Raw genomic sequence first — 13,638 nt, 5'->3', positions numbered from 1 at the left:
TGTCCCAGCCAGTGTGGGAAATACAATGTTTTCTCACAAGATTCCAGCGGTCAGGATGTTAAGATATTCCTGTAATCCAAAACCCCACACAGAGACTTCATTGGGCGATTCCTCCCTTTAAAAAAACTTTTGATCATGCAGGAAAACACGTCACAGGTCAGTTCTTTACTACGAGCATCAACAGGTTTGTTGAGTTGGGCGTGACGCTCGACTTACCTGGAAAGCAGAAGCCAGATCTGTTCGTATTCTATCCAACTCCTCTGACTGACATTGTCATGTCATTCAATAATTGGTCAATTAATGGCATGACAACAAAAAAATCAGATGAGTTGGCTAAAACACTACAGATTTGGCAACCAGGCTAACGCTAGATCTCTTTTAATGTACAGTAGACTAAAGAGTGTGACGTACCTTCCATGTGCGTGGAAGTCAAGCTGCAGGACCTTGTCCTCGTGGGAGACGGCCCTCTTGGCTCTCTGGTGGTTGCTGTGCAGGGCCTCGGTGTCGTAGGACAGGCCCTCATAGTGGCGGATGTACTTGTTCAGAGGGTTTCCATGCTGACCTGCAGGAACAGAGGTGAAAACAGGCTTTTAATGGCCAATTAAAATGTCAAACAACTAATTCCTGATCGGCATGGAGTGCAGTGACAAAACTTCAGAACAGCACTACCTCAAAACGTCTATAAGGACTTATTTTAAACCCGAGACCATGACACTTAATTCCTCATTATGAAAGCTTTAGCCTTCCCTAGATTCACAAGTATGTTATGAATAATACAACAGCAGGCTGTGTGAATTTCTCTCATTCTCACCATTGATTTAGACTTACTGTGTGTGTGTGTGTTTTCCATTTCATCCTTCCTTGGATAAAGATGTTACTTCCTCAAGCACTATTTTTGGAACTAAAAACAGTTGCACTTTTGAAGGACACCTGCGCCAACAAGATAGTACAAAACTATAGAGGCCCAATGGTTATTTTCAGCTTAATATTTGGTTCATTCACTTTTCCCATTTCCATCTAAAACTGCTGCAGCAATGGTAAAAACAATCAATTAAAACAATTGGCTACCGCAAACACATTTTGAATGCATTCTTTGAGGGTGTGTTAGATATTTAGTGTTGAAATGCTGGGGGGGGAAAAACACCTTCCACAAGTTGAGTAGATGATAAGCACAAGACTGCAGTGTGCTGCCAATGATATCCCCACTCCCCTTCCCATCAGGGACCAAGAGTGATTCCCATCAAGAACAGCTAGCTAGACACCCTTTACTCTACTGACTCAGACCACTTTATTATCTGACACAAACACCATTCTCATAATTTCCAGCTCCTAGCAGGGGTTCCAGGCATCTCTACACTGATGTGATCCAATCCCCAGCCTCATCTTCCCTCCACCTGCTCTCAGAAACACAATACAGCAGAGAAACTCCACCAACACAGAAAAATTGCCATTTGTCAAACTTCAGAGAGAAGATTGTTTGTTTCCCTCTAAATTTCGTGGGATATTTTTTTGAAATACATTTTAAATCACCAGAGCATTTTAACTTATGGCTGGGGTGCGGTATTGAGTAGTTTGGGTGAATAAGGTGCCCAGAGTAAACTGCCTGCTACTCAGGCCCAGAAGCTAAGATATGCATATTATTAGTAGATAGAAAACACTCTGAAGTTTCTAAAACTGTTTGAACGATGTCTGTGAGTATAACAGAACTCATATGGCAGGCAAAAACCAGAGAAAAATAATCCAACCAGGAAGTGGGAAATCTGAGGTTTGTAGTTTTTCAACTCTTTGCCTATCCAAGATAGTGCAATCGGACCAAATGTACACTTTCTAAGGCTTCCACTAGATGTCAACAGTCTTTAGAACCTTGTTTGCGGCTTCTACTGTGAAGGAGGAGAGAATGAGAGCTGTTTCAACCAGGTGTCTAGCAGAAGTAATAGCCTAATTCATATGTTTGCTTCACACGACACCAACTCCATCATCAAGTTTGCTGACAATCAGGCTGTCGATGCCCCCTTGTGTGGCCGTCATGCCCCTAACCCTAACCGTTGCTGCAAAAGTGACCGTTGTGCCTTTGGGCTGAATATAATGATTATAAATTCCCTTCTTCTGGCTGCTAATCACCGCGCTCCGAAGCACCTCTCACTCACATGGCTCTCTCAAATATCTCAATTCTTATTAACCAATGAACGTCACGTGATCGGGTCCTTCTCACAGGCATTGCAGCTCCGAAGTAGGCTACTAGGGAAGACACACAATAGGCATTCTGCAGCGCGCGTCCCTCTTATCAAATTCCGAGGCGCATATTGAAGATGTTAGAAGAACTGTTCACATTAACCGTTCGTCAGCCAACAAGAATGAATTAAGAACAGCAAAATCACTAGCCTATGTCAATCTACTATCCCCCATGGGTAGAAAAGTTCACCTATTCTATTGGTCAGCTTGTCCTGTGCAATAAATAAATATTCCAAAACGTACTCTGGGGCCGTTTTGAGACGCGATAGAGCCCAATTTAATACAACCACTATACATCCCAATTTTTTTTTAAAGAAATTAGGCTGATGCAACAGATCAGAAGGTACGGTACAGATTAAAAATGTTGATAGCCTAATAGTTTATTTCTTCACATTCATTATAAGCGCAGCAATTCGCACATGGCAGTAGGCTATTGGCGCAAATGTTCCAAAATGCAATTAGAGGGAAAACACCGTTCTCAAAGTGCAAATGCTAGCGGTTTCACATAACAGAAATGAAAATCTGAATTTAGAAAGAGTTAAGATCTAAAAGACACAACAAGCATGGTTTGGTAATATGAATAGGATTGTGACTTTGGCTGCTGGACAAGGAAAGAAAGTTGAGAACATGAGAAACAGGTTTCAATGGCATGAGGACGTGTTAAACGAAACCCCGTAACACTCCTATGGTCAGAACACAGTAAGAGATGCTTCATAAAATGAAAAAAATAACTTCCAGATTTGAAACAATACATTTATGGTAAAATAGTTACAAAATGTTGACTGCGTCCATAGAAAATTGCAAGGTGGGTGATGTTGCAGTGTGCAACAAGCACTGTCACTGTCACTGTCATTTTTCAATGTCAGTATTGGTCTGGACATGACAGCCTATGTGCATTGGCTACAGCCTATCACCTACACTTTAACATGTAAGCATGAGCATGTTTTCCATTTCATCCTTCCTTGGATAAAGAGGTTACTTCCTCAAGCACTGTTTTTGGGACTAAGAATAGCTTCACTTGTGAAAGACACCCACAAGATACTACAGAGACCCAATGGTTATTTTCAGCTAAATATTTGCTATATTCACTTTTCCCATCCCATCTAAAACTGCTGCAGCAATAGTAAAAACAATCAATTGAAACAATTGGCTACCGCAAACACATTTTGAATGCATTCTTTGAGGGTGTATTAGATATTTACAGTGTTAATGCTGGGGGTAAAACACCTTCCACAAGCACAAGACTGCAGTGAGCTGCCAATGATATCCCCACTCCCCTTCCCATCATAGGGACTAGAGGTCAATTATTGGAGGACCAAAAAAGACGATACTGATTAATTGGCCGATTTTTATTTATTTATTTGTAATAATGACAATTACAACAATACTGAATGAACACTTATTTTAACTTAATATAATACATCAATAAAAATCTATTTAGCCTCAAATAAATAATGAAACATGTTCAATTTGGTTTAAATAATGCAAAAACAAAGTGTTGGAGAAGTAAATATGTGCCATGTAAAAAAGCTAACGTTTAAGTTCCTTGCTCAGAACATGAGAACATATGAAAGTGGGTGGTTCCATTTTAACATGAGACTTCAATATTCCAAAGTAAGAGGTTTTAGGTTGTAGTTAATTTAGTATTTATAGGACTATTTCTCTCTATACTATTTGTATTTCATATACCTTTGACTATTGGATGTTCTTAGAGGTTGACCGATTAAATCGGAATGGCCGATTAATTAGGGCCGATTTCAAGTTTTCATAACAATCGGAAATCTGTATTTTTGGGCGCCGATTTGCCGATTAAAAAAAAATTATATTTTTTTATACCTTTATTTAGAACACATTCTTATTTTCAATGACGGCCTAGGAACGGTGGGTTAACTGCCTTGTTCAGGGGCAGAACGACAGATTTTCACATTGTCAGCTTGGGGGATCCAATATTGCAACCTTACAGTTAACTAGTCCAACGCAATAATGACCTGCCTCTCTCTCGTTGCACTCCACAAGGAGACTGCCTGTTACGCGAATGCAGTAAGCCAATGTAAGTTGCTAGCTAGCATTAAACTTATATATATATGTAAAAAACAATCATAATTACTAGTTAACTACACATGGTTGATGATATTTCTAGATAGCGTGTCCTGCGTTGCATATAATCTGACTGAGCATACAAGCATCTGACTGAACGGTGGCAGAAGCAGGCGCATAAACATTCATTCAAACAGCACTTTCATGCGTTTTGCCAGCAGCTCTTCGTTGTGCGTCAAGCATTGCGCTGTTATTGACTTCAAGTCTTTCAACTCCCGAGATGAGGCTGGTGTAACCGAAGTAAAATGGCTAGCTAGTTAGCGCGCACTAACTAGAGGGACGGAAGCTATACTGTTACACTGGCAATACTAAAATGCCTATAAGAACATCCAATAGTCAAAGGTTAATGAAATACAGATGGTAGAGGTAAATAGTCCTGTAATTCCTATAATAACTACAACCTAAAACCTCTTACCTGGGAATATTGAAGACTCATGTTAAAAGGAACCACCAGCTTTCATATGTTCTCATGTTCTGAGCAAGGAACTGAAATGTTAGCTTTCTTACATAGCACATATTGCACTTTTACTTTCTTCTCCAACACTTTGTTTTTGCATTATTTAAACCAAATTGAACATGTTTCATTATTTACTTGAGGCTAAATTGATTTTATTGATGTCTTATATTAAGTTAAAATAAGAGTTGTGTAACAGTATAGCTTCCGTCCCTCTCCTCGCCCCTACCTGGGCTCGAACCAGGAACACATCGACAACAGCAACACTCGAAGCAGCGTTACCCATCGCTCCACAAAAGCCGCGGCCCTTGCAGAGCAAGGGGAATAACTACTCCAAGTCTCAGAGCGAGTGATGTTTGAAACGCTATTAGCTCACACCCAGCTACCTAGCTAGCCATTTCACATCGGTTACACCAGCCATTAGGCGGATAGGCTTGAAGTCATAAACAGCGCTGTGCTTGCGAAGAGCTGCTGGCAAAACGCACAAAAGTGCTGTTTGAATGAATGCTTACAAGCCTGCTGCTGCCTACCATCGCTCAGTCAGACTGCTACATCAAATCATAGACTTAATTATAACATAATAACACACAGAAATACGAGCCTTAGGTCATTAATATGGTCGAATCCGAAAATTATCATTTCGAAAACAAAACGTTTATTATTTCAGGGGCGGCAGGGTAGCCTAGTGGTTAGAGTGTTGGACTAGTAACCGGAAGGTTGGAAGTTCAAACTCCCGAGCTGACAAGGTACAAAACTGTCGTTCTGCCCCTGAACAAGGCAGTTAACCCACCGTTCCTAGGCCGTCATTGAAAATAAGAATTTGTTCTTAACTGACTTGCCTGGTTAAATAAAGGTAAAAATAAATAAATAAATAAATACGGAACCGTTCGGTATTTTATCTAATGGGTGGCATCCTTAAGTCAAAATATTCTTGTTATGTCAGAATTACGTAAAATTCTGGCAAATTAGTTAGCAATGAGCCAGTCACTGATTCTGCGTGCAATAAACGCAAGAGAAATGATACAATTTCACCTGGTTAATATTGCCTGCTAACCTGGATTTCTTTCAGCTAAATATGCAGGTTTAAAAATATATAGTTCTGTGTATTGATTTTAAGAAAGGCATTGGTGTTTATGGTTAGGTACAGTCGTCCAACGATTGTGCTTTTTTCGCAAATGCGCTTTTGTTAAATCATCCCCCAGCGTTGCATCGATTATATGCAACGCAGGACACGCTAGATAAACTAGTAATATCAACCATGTGTGGTTATAACTAGTGATTATGATTGTTTTTAATAAGAAAAGTTTAATGCTAGCTAGCAACGTACCTTGGCTTCTACTGCATTCGCGTTACAGGCAGGCTCCTCGTGGAGTGCAATGAGAGGCAGGTGGTTAGAGCGTTGGACTAGTTAACTGTAAGGTTGCAAGATTGCATCCCCGAGCTGACAAGATGAAAATCTGTCGTTCTGCCCCTGAACAAGGCAGTTAACCCACCGTTCCTAGGCCGTCATTGAATATAAGAATGTGTTCTTAACTGACTTGCCTAGTTAAAAGGGTATATAAAAACAAATAAAATAAAAAATATTGGCAAAATCGGCGCCCAAAGATGTCGATTTCCGATTGTTATGAAAACTTGAAATCGGCCCTAATTAAAACGGCCACTACGATTAAATCGGTCGACCTCTAGTATGTGACCAATAAAATTTGATTTGAATCTTATCAATTTATTTCCACCAATCATTTGTGTCAGTGCAGTACATGTTGAGTGGTCTTCTCTATAAGCATGCTGAAAGTCTGTCACGACTAAGACATGAAAAAGGCTTACATACTTTTCAATAAAGCTGAGGAGTAGCACCATTACTAACCGACTGCTATCAAAACCTGGTCATCAGTACGCCACACTCCAGAGTACGGCTGACCCAATTTAGTCGACTGCTGTAAAAGGCTTAAAAAAATAAATTATAATAATGACTCAAACACATTTATTTTGTTTACATTGTTCCAAACATTCACAGAAATTATAGTCATCTATACAGCACCTGTTTGGCACATATTAACATGCACGTAGCACTTGCTCCTTACCTTATTTTTCTTGATCTCCAGTATTTAACAACTAGTCACATTTATTCCACCCATCCGACTTCTCTTTTACCTCCTGAGCAACCAGTAAACATGGCCCATTTCAAGTTCATTTCTCACAGGTTTTTTTTAAGTCAAGGACAGCCCCAGAGTGAACCATACCATTAGACCAAAAAGCCATCAACCACTCTGAGCTAAGGGAGTTTACTTTCTAGATTGTCAAGGTTGCTCATAAGGCATGGCAAAGACCTGGTGCACTCCAACAGTTGTACTACCTATGTGTATGTTTAGCCTATAGGAATATAGCCTAGATCAGAAGCTAGATGTTTCCAGTTCTTTAGAATTCTCCTTACAGGGATTGTGGTTGAAATGAATGAGGAAAACTCCTTAACAGTTTGCGCAAAGCAATCCTGCACAGAGTAAAGAAAGGAGAAATCACTAAAAACTTTGTAGTCATCAGCAGCGTTAGATGGAGTGCTCTCCCGGAGGCAGCAGCGGCACGGCCCCTGCTTCCACCTGCTCGGCTGTGATAAAACTCTCCACTTATCTAGTTCTGACTAGGGGATAAACGCTGCTCATTAAGAGTGGGACACTGACATGCATCGCAATTCCACACGAGACTACGCTCTCTCTCCTGGGCGTCTGTCACTGTGTGGTACCCTGTTACATTACAAGAGAGTGAGGGGACATTAATGTAGAAACAGGAGACTTTTAAAGAGCTTTTAGATGCAACGGTCACACTTTTAGCAATCAGCACAAGATGGAAGCAGCCATCACTTATTCATTCAGTTCTTTATCAGGTTCAAATTAAAGCTAGTCCCATAGTGACAGCACACTGGCTCCTGCGCATATGTAGCTCAGCTGTTTGCTGACTGATGCCATGCTGGCTGGTTGCAGTGTTAGAGCCTTATTGAGACTGTCTACTATACTGGCTGATGCTAGCTGAGAATAGTCCTCTGCCCAGAGAGCTTGGCAACACTGGGCAAATGGTCAAACTGCTCCTCTCACTAGTCAGTCCGGACAGTAGGGCTAGACTGTGTGTGTCCAGTCTGGCATTTCCAGAGCTGCCCATTGGTGGGAATATGATCCCACTTCATTCACACTGAGGGTCTTCTTAGGATCCTGCCGAAGTGGAAAATACAGCCTCTTCCCTGACAGCTGTGTACTATCATAGTTGAGAGCGTTTAAACATTTGAATTTGAAAAGGGCTCAAGAAATGAGGGAGAAAAAAATAAATAAAAATCCCATCTGCTAGATTAACACAAAAACACTTTTTAAGTGCACAACAGTGTGGCAAAGGAACAATGCTTTTCTATGAAGGGAGAGCATTGACAACAGACCATATCATCTGGGGAGAATAATCCTTCATCCACATTCGATTTTCCTCCTACCTCCAGAATGCATCTGTAGACTAGAAGTAGATCTGAGGAGATTAGATGAATAAACAGCTGAAAAAAAGATTATCCTTAAAAAGGAGGGATATGTAAAAAAAAAAAAAAATACAATAAAAGTAAGCTGTTGCCACTTTTGTGAAAAAACAAATGCTTAACGTTAAAACAAGAGGTTGGCGAGAGCCGAGGCAGGTATGAATGTCTCCCAGACAGTCCCAAGCCTGGTAAATGAGCAAATCAACCCAGTCTCCAAGCTCTCCGCTGATGAAGCCCTCAGTTTGCAAGTCAAGAGTACGGCTGAGTGTGACAGTGGAGAGAACTGTGGAGGCAAAGCATAATCCTGAGAGGAGAGAACTCAGCTGCATAAAGACAGGCTCAGATTTAGACATAGGCCATCAATTTCATTAAAGCGCTGTGACACTGAGATGCTAAAGAGCACGCTCTGGCAGTGTGCCTCCACACAACTCTGGGTAATGAAGACAGAGCATGGCCAGGGAGGAACTGGCTCTCACAGTGACACCAGGGCAGCGGCTCAACTCTACCACGAAGCGCGGTAGCCATGCTAAACAGGCTTACACACACACAGCTGGAGTGCGAGAATCACCGCCACACAGAACAGCATATCCACCAAGCCTTATCATTGGTCCACTCCTCGTCAACAAAGGCTTTAAAGAATGGTCAGATACAAACAGTCAAACACACCTGAGGATAGGAGCCAAATGAGTTGCTGTTTAAGCAGTCCACCTGCTAGCTGGCTGTATACTGGTTAGCTGACAGTCATGAAAACAATACGCATGCTTCAATGGGGCAGAAGGCCATGTTGTTGTGATTCTAGATGGCCAGAAAGCTAGCAACAATGACAAGAAGCTGCCATGTGGGAATCATAGGTGGTCTTTTCAGCAAGTTTTATCTTGATACCATGTCTTGTTTTGAGGTGTTTTTACCGAGGTCACATCTATGCTAATATGACTAAAATTCACTAGCTAGCTAACAAACTGTAACGTTGTATTTGAGAGACAACAAGCTCATTGTGCAAATGTGTTTTCAATGAACATTGGAGACTAAATATAGTTTACATGCTGTTAATAATCTAAGCCAACCCTGGTCTGTCTTTCCCCATAGTTGACCCAGCACTGGATTTGTTGCTGAACAACCAACCTGTCTATAACGTCATAAGCAAGTAGACTACGAAGTCGCCATACAAAAAACATATTCAAAAGAAATTGGCTGAGATGACTGGTTCCTTTCAGAGATTCTCACAGCTGTTGGTGTGTTAGCCTACTACCTGAGAAGCTATTTTAAAACACCATTAACCTTCCGCTAGTGGAACCCCCCCCCCCGCAACAGCCAGTGAAAGTACAGGGCGCCAAATTCAAAACAACAAAAATCTCATAATTAAAATTCCTCAAGCATACAAGTATTTTACACCATTTTAAAGATAAAATTCGCATTAATCCAGCCACAGTGTTTGATTTCAAAAACGATTTACAGCGAAAGCACCACAAACGATTATGTTAAGTCACCACCAAGCCACAGAAAAACACAGCCGTTTTTTCCAGCCAAAGAGAGGAGTCACAAAAAGCAGAAAGAGATAAAAATTAATCACTAACATTTGATGATCTTAATCAGATGACACTCATAGGACTTCATATTACACAATACATGTGTTTTGTTTGATAAAGTTCATATTTATATAAAAAAAACATTGGCGCATTACGTTCAGTAGTTCTAAAACATGCGGTGATATTGCAGAGAGCCACATCAATTTACAGAAATACTCATAATAAACATTGATAAAGATACGACTATTATACATGGAACTTTAGCTAAACTTCTCCTTAACTTCTTATGGCTGGGGGGGCAGTATTGAGTAGCTTGGATGAATAAGTTGCCCAAAGTAAACAGCCTGCTCTTCAGTCTCAGTTGCTAATATATGCAAATTATTATTAGTATTGGATAGAAAACACTGAAGTTTCTAAAACTGTTTGAATGATGTCTGTGAGTGTAACAGAACTCATATGGCAGGCAAAATCCTGAGTTGAAATCAAAACAGGAAGTGAGAAATCTGAGCTTTGTATGTATGTATTCACCAGAGTCCCCAATGAAATCCCCTTGAGATATTAATGATGTTGGACTGCCTAAGGGTTCCACTAGATGTCAACCAATAATATACATTTTAATGAGGCTTCTATGGTGTTGTGGGAGTGAATGAGAGCAGAATGCATCAGGTGTCTATCAAGCAGCCATTTTCTGATCACGCTTATTCCTCATGGAACCCACTTGCGTTCCATTGCTCATGAAGACAGGAAGGAATTCTCCGATTGGAACTTTATTGAAGCTATATGTTATAAACATCCTAATGATTGATTCTGTACTTAGTTTGAAATGTTTCTTTGACCTGTATTTATAACTTTTTGAAGTTTTTGTCCGATGTAACGCTGACTAGAGTGAGCGTTTGGATATGTATACCAAACACGCTAACAAAAGAAGGTATTTGGACATTATCGAACAAAACAAACCTTTATTGTGGACTTGGGATTCCTGGAGTGCTTACTGATGTAGATCATCAAAGGTAAGGGAATATTTAGCATGTCATTTCTTGTTTATGTTGACGTCAACATGGCGGCTATTGTGTCAAATTTTTCTTATTATTGCATGGCTGGCTTATTCCGTAAAGTAAAAAAAAAAAAAAATCAGACACAGCGGTTGCATTAAGAAGAGGTATATCTATAATTCCATGTGTATAACTTGTATTATCATCTACATTTATGATGAGTATTTTGTTGAATGATGTGGCTATGCAAAATCACTGGATGTTTTTGGAACTAGTGAATGTAACGTGCCAATGTAAACTCATATTTTGATGAATATGAACTTTATCAAACAAAACATACATGTATTGTGTAACATGAATTCCTATTAGTGTCATCTGATGAAGATCAAAGGTTAGTGATACATTTTCTCTATTTGTGCTTTTTGAAACTCTTCTCTTTGGCTGGGAAAAGAATGGCTGTGTTTTTCTGTGGCTATGTGGTGACCTAACAATCGTTTGTGGTGCTTTTGCTGTAAAGCATATTTGAAATCGGACACTGTTGTGGGATTAACAACGGGAATAGCTTTAAAATGGTATGAGATATATGTATGTTTGAGGGATTTTAATTATGAGATTTGATGTTTTGAAAATGGCGCCCTACACTTTGACTGGCTGTTGTCATATCGCTCCCGTTAATGGGATTGCAGCCATAAGAAGTTAATGCAACCGCCTTGTCAGATTTCAAAGAAACTTTACGGAGAAAGCAAACCATGCAATATTCTGAGTTCAGCCTTTAGACAACAAAGCAGCCAAAAAGATACCCACCATATTGGGTAGTCAACATTACTCAGAAATAGCATTTTAAATATTCACTTACCTTTGATGATCTTCATCAGAATGCACTCCCAGGAATCCCAGTTCCACCATAAATGTTAAACATCTTCTTTTGTTAGGGCGTTTGGTAAACAAATCCAAAAGCGAGTTCTGGTCGCGCCGAACGAAAAGTTCAAAAATTTCCGTTACAGCCCGTAGAAACATGCCAAACTAAGTATGGAATCAATCTTTAGGATGTTTAACATAAAACTTAATTAATGTTCAAACCTGACAATTCCTTTGTCTGTACAAATGAAGTGGAACGTAGCTACCTTTCACGTGAGCGCGCCAGACAGAGGCTGTGGCACTCTGCCAGACCACTCACTCAAAGAGCTCTTATGAGCCCCTCCTTTAGAGTAGAATCCTCAAAACAGGTACTAAATACTGTTGACATCTAGTGGAAGCCTTGGGAAGTGAAATATAACTAATATCACCCTGTATCTTCAATGGGGGCTGAGTTGAAAAACTACAAACCTCAGATTTCCCACATCCTGGTTGGATTTTTTCTCAGGTTTTTGCCTGCCATATGAGTTATGTTATACTCAGACATCATTCAAACAGTTTTATAAACTTCAGAGTGTTTTCTATCCAAATTTACTAATTATATACATAGTCTAGCTTTTACGGCTGAGTAGCAGGCAGCTTAATTTGGGCACGTTTTTCATCCAAGCTACCCAATACCCCAAAGAAGTTAAGAAATGTATGGTCATCAGCTAATGCCGTGTTTGATATGAAGGGGACACTCCGTGCTTCACAGCTCTGGGAATAAATACCTAAAGAAAGGAGCTCATACAGTGCTGCTGGGGTAATGGTCCCACAGACAGACACAAAGACAGACTATTGTCATGGTGGCCCCAGTGTGTAGGAGTAAACTATTCAACAAGCAGGGTCACACCCAGCCTGCCATGACATGTTTATGAACGAGTCCGGGATAAAATATTTTGAGATTTACACTAAACTTTTCTTCGCCCTCCCCCAACAAATAGACTAATGACAGTGGGCAATCTAGACCGTGGAACACTGATGGACAGAAACACATGAGCTGGTGGGCTTATTAATGTGAGTTCTCACAAGGTTAGAAGATTAATCAAATCAGGAAACAGAGGGGCTTGTATGAAAACAAAACAGAGCATGCTCAGATTGCCTCCATCAACCCCCATACATTGGCATGACATTTCCTATGCATTGTCCCACACAGCCTATTAACATGCAACACCAGTGGAATAAAGCAGAATAGACAAGAGAGAAATGCAATTATTTGACTAAAAAGACAGCTCATTGTATATGGCTCAATTTGGCAAGGGCTGGTATTTCTAAGAAGTGATACGCATTAAATATTGGACAACACTATCATGCAAAACAGCCTTTAGTTCAGTAAAATGTTCGGTTAAAGAACAAGGTTAGTCCTCGTTTTAATATTTGCTCAGGCCGAGATGATACCAGTATGGCGATACGTTAGTACTGTGGCAAGTAAACAAAACATGAAGCGGATTTAACTTATTTAGGAAAACAGCCCCAATGTTGGAAACAAAACATCATTAGGTTGTCATCCAGAGTGATATTTATTTAATTTCTAAGCTATAGCACACAACTTAAATACAGCTGATTGTTAAAAGACCAAAGAGGTTGTCTGCGTCGTGTTTTCATTTTTGCCAACCCTAACCCGAACATATTGCGATACTGGTATCATCACAGCCCTAGTAATTGCAACACTGACAGTTTACAAGAACCGATGTTGCAACAAAGTAGATTTATTCACATTTACAAAAAAAATAAGGATATCTTAACCTCATGACAATGGTACCTCTTTTGCCCTCTATTAGTACATGTACAGTTTCAGGGGATATGCCTTCAAGTGATACTCATTTTATCATCAGTTGTTAAACCTCTGTCCTAAAAGGGAAATATTTAGCCTGTTATGTACAAATCCACTCTAGCCCAGCCTACAGCAGCAGGATGAACTGAATCAACAGGGTAAAG

General features: G+C 40.1%; 1 protein-coding gene across 1 annotated transcript in view; it reads right to left on the bottom strand.

The window, feature by feature from the left end:
- The window catches only part of LOC139411473 (disintegrin and metalloproteinase domain-containing protein 10-like), a 116,116-nt gene that overhangs the window by 79,561 nt on the left and 22,917 nt on the right, over positions 1-13,638 (bottom strand). Inside the window, exon 2 of the mRNA XM_071157895.1 lies at positions 412-562. Coding sequence (XP_071013996.1) covers positions 412-562 — 151 coding nt within the window. The remainder of the gene's footprint in view (positions 1-411; positions 563-13,638) is intronic.

This window comes from Oncorhynchus clarkii, chromosome 6 (genome assembly GCF_045791955.1).
Source record: "Oncorhynchus clarkii lewisi isolate Uvic-CL-2024 chromosome 6, UVic_Ocla_1.0, whole genome shotgun sequence".
Taxonomy (NCBI): Eukaryota; Metazoa; Chordata; class Actinopteri; order Salmoniformes; family Salmonidae; genus Oncorhynchus; species Oncorhynchus clarkii.
Note: the sequence above shows the minus strand (reverse complement) of the source record. Positions and strands in the feature narration are given on the sequence as shown.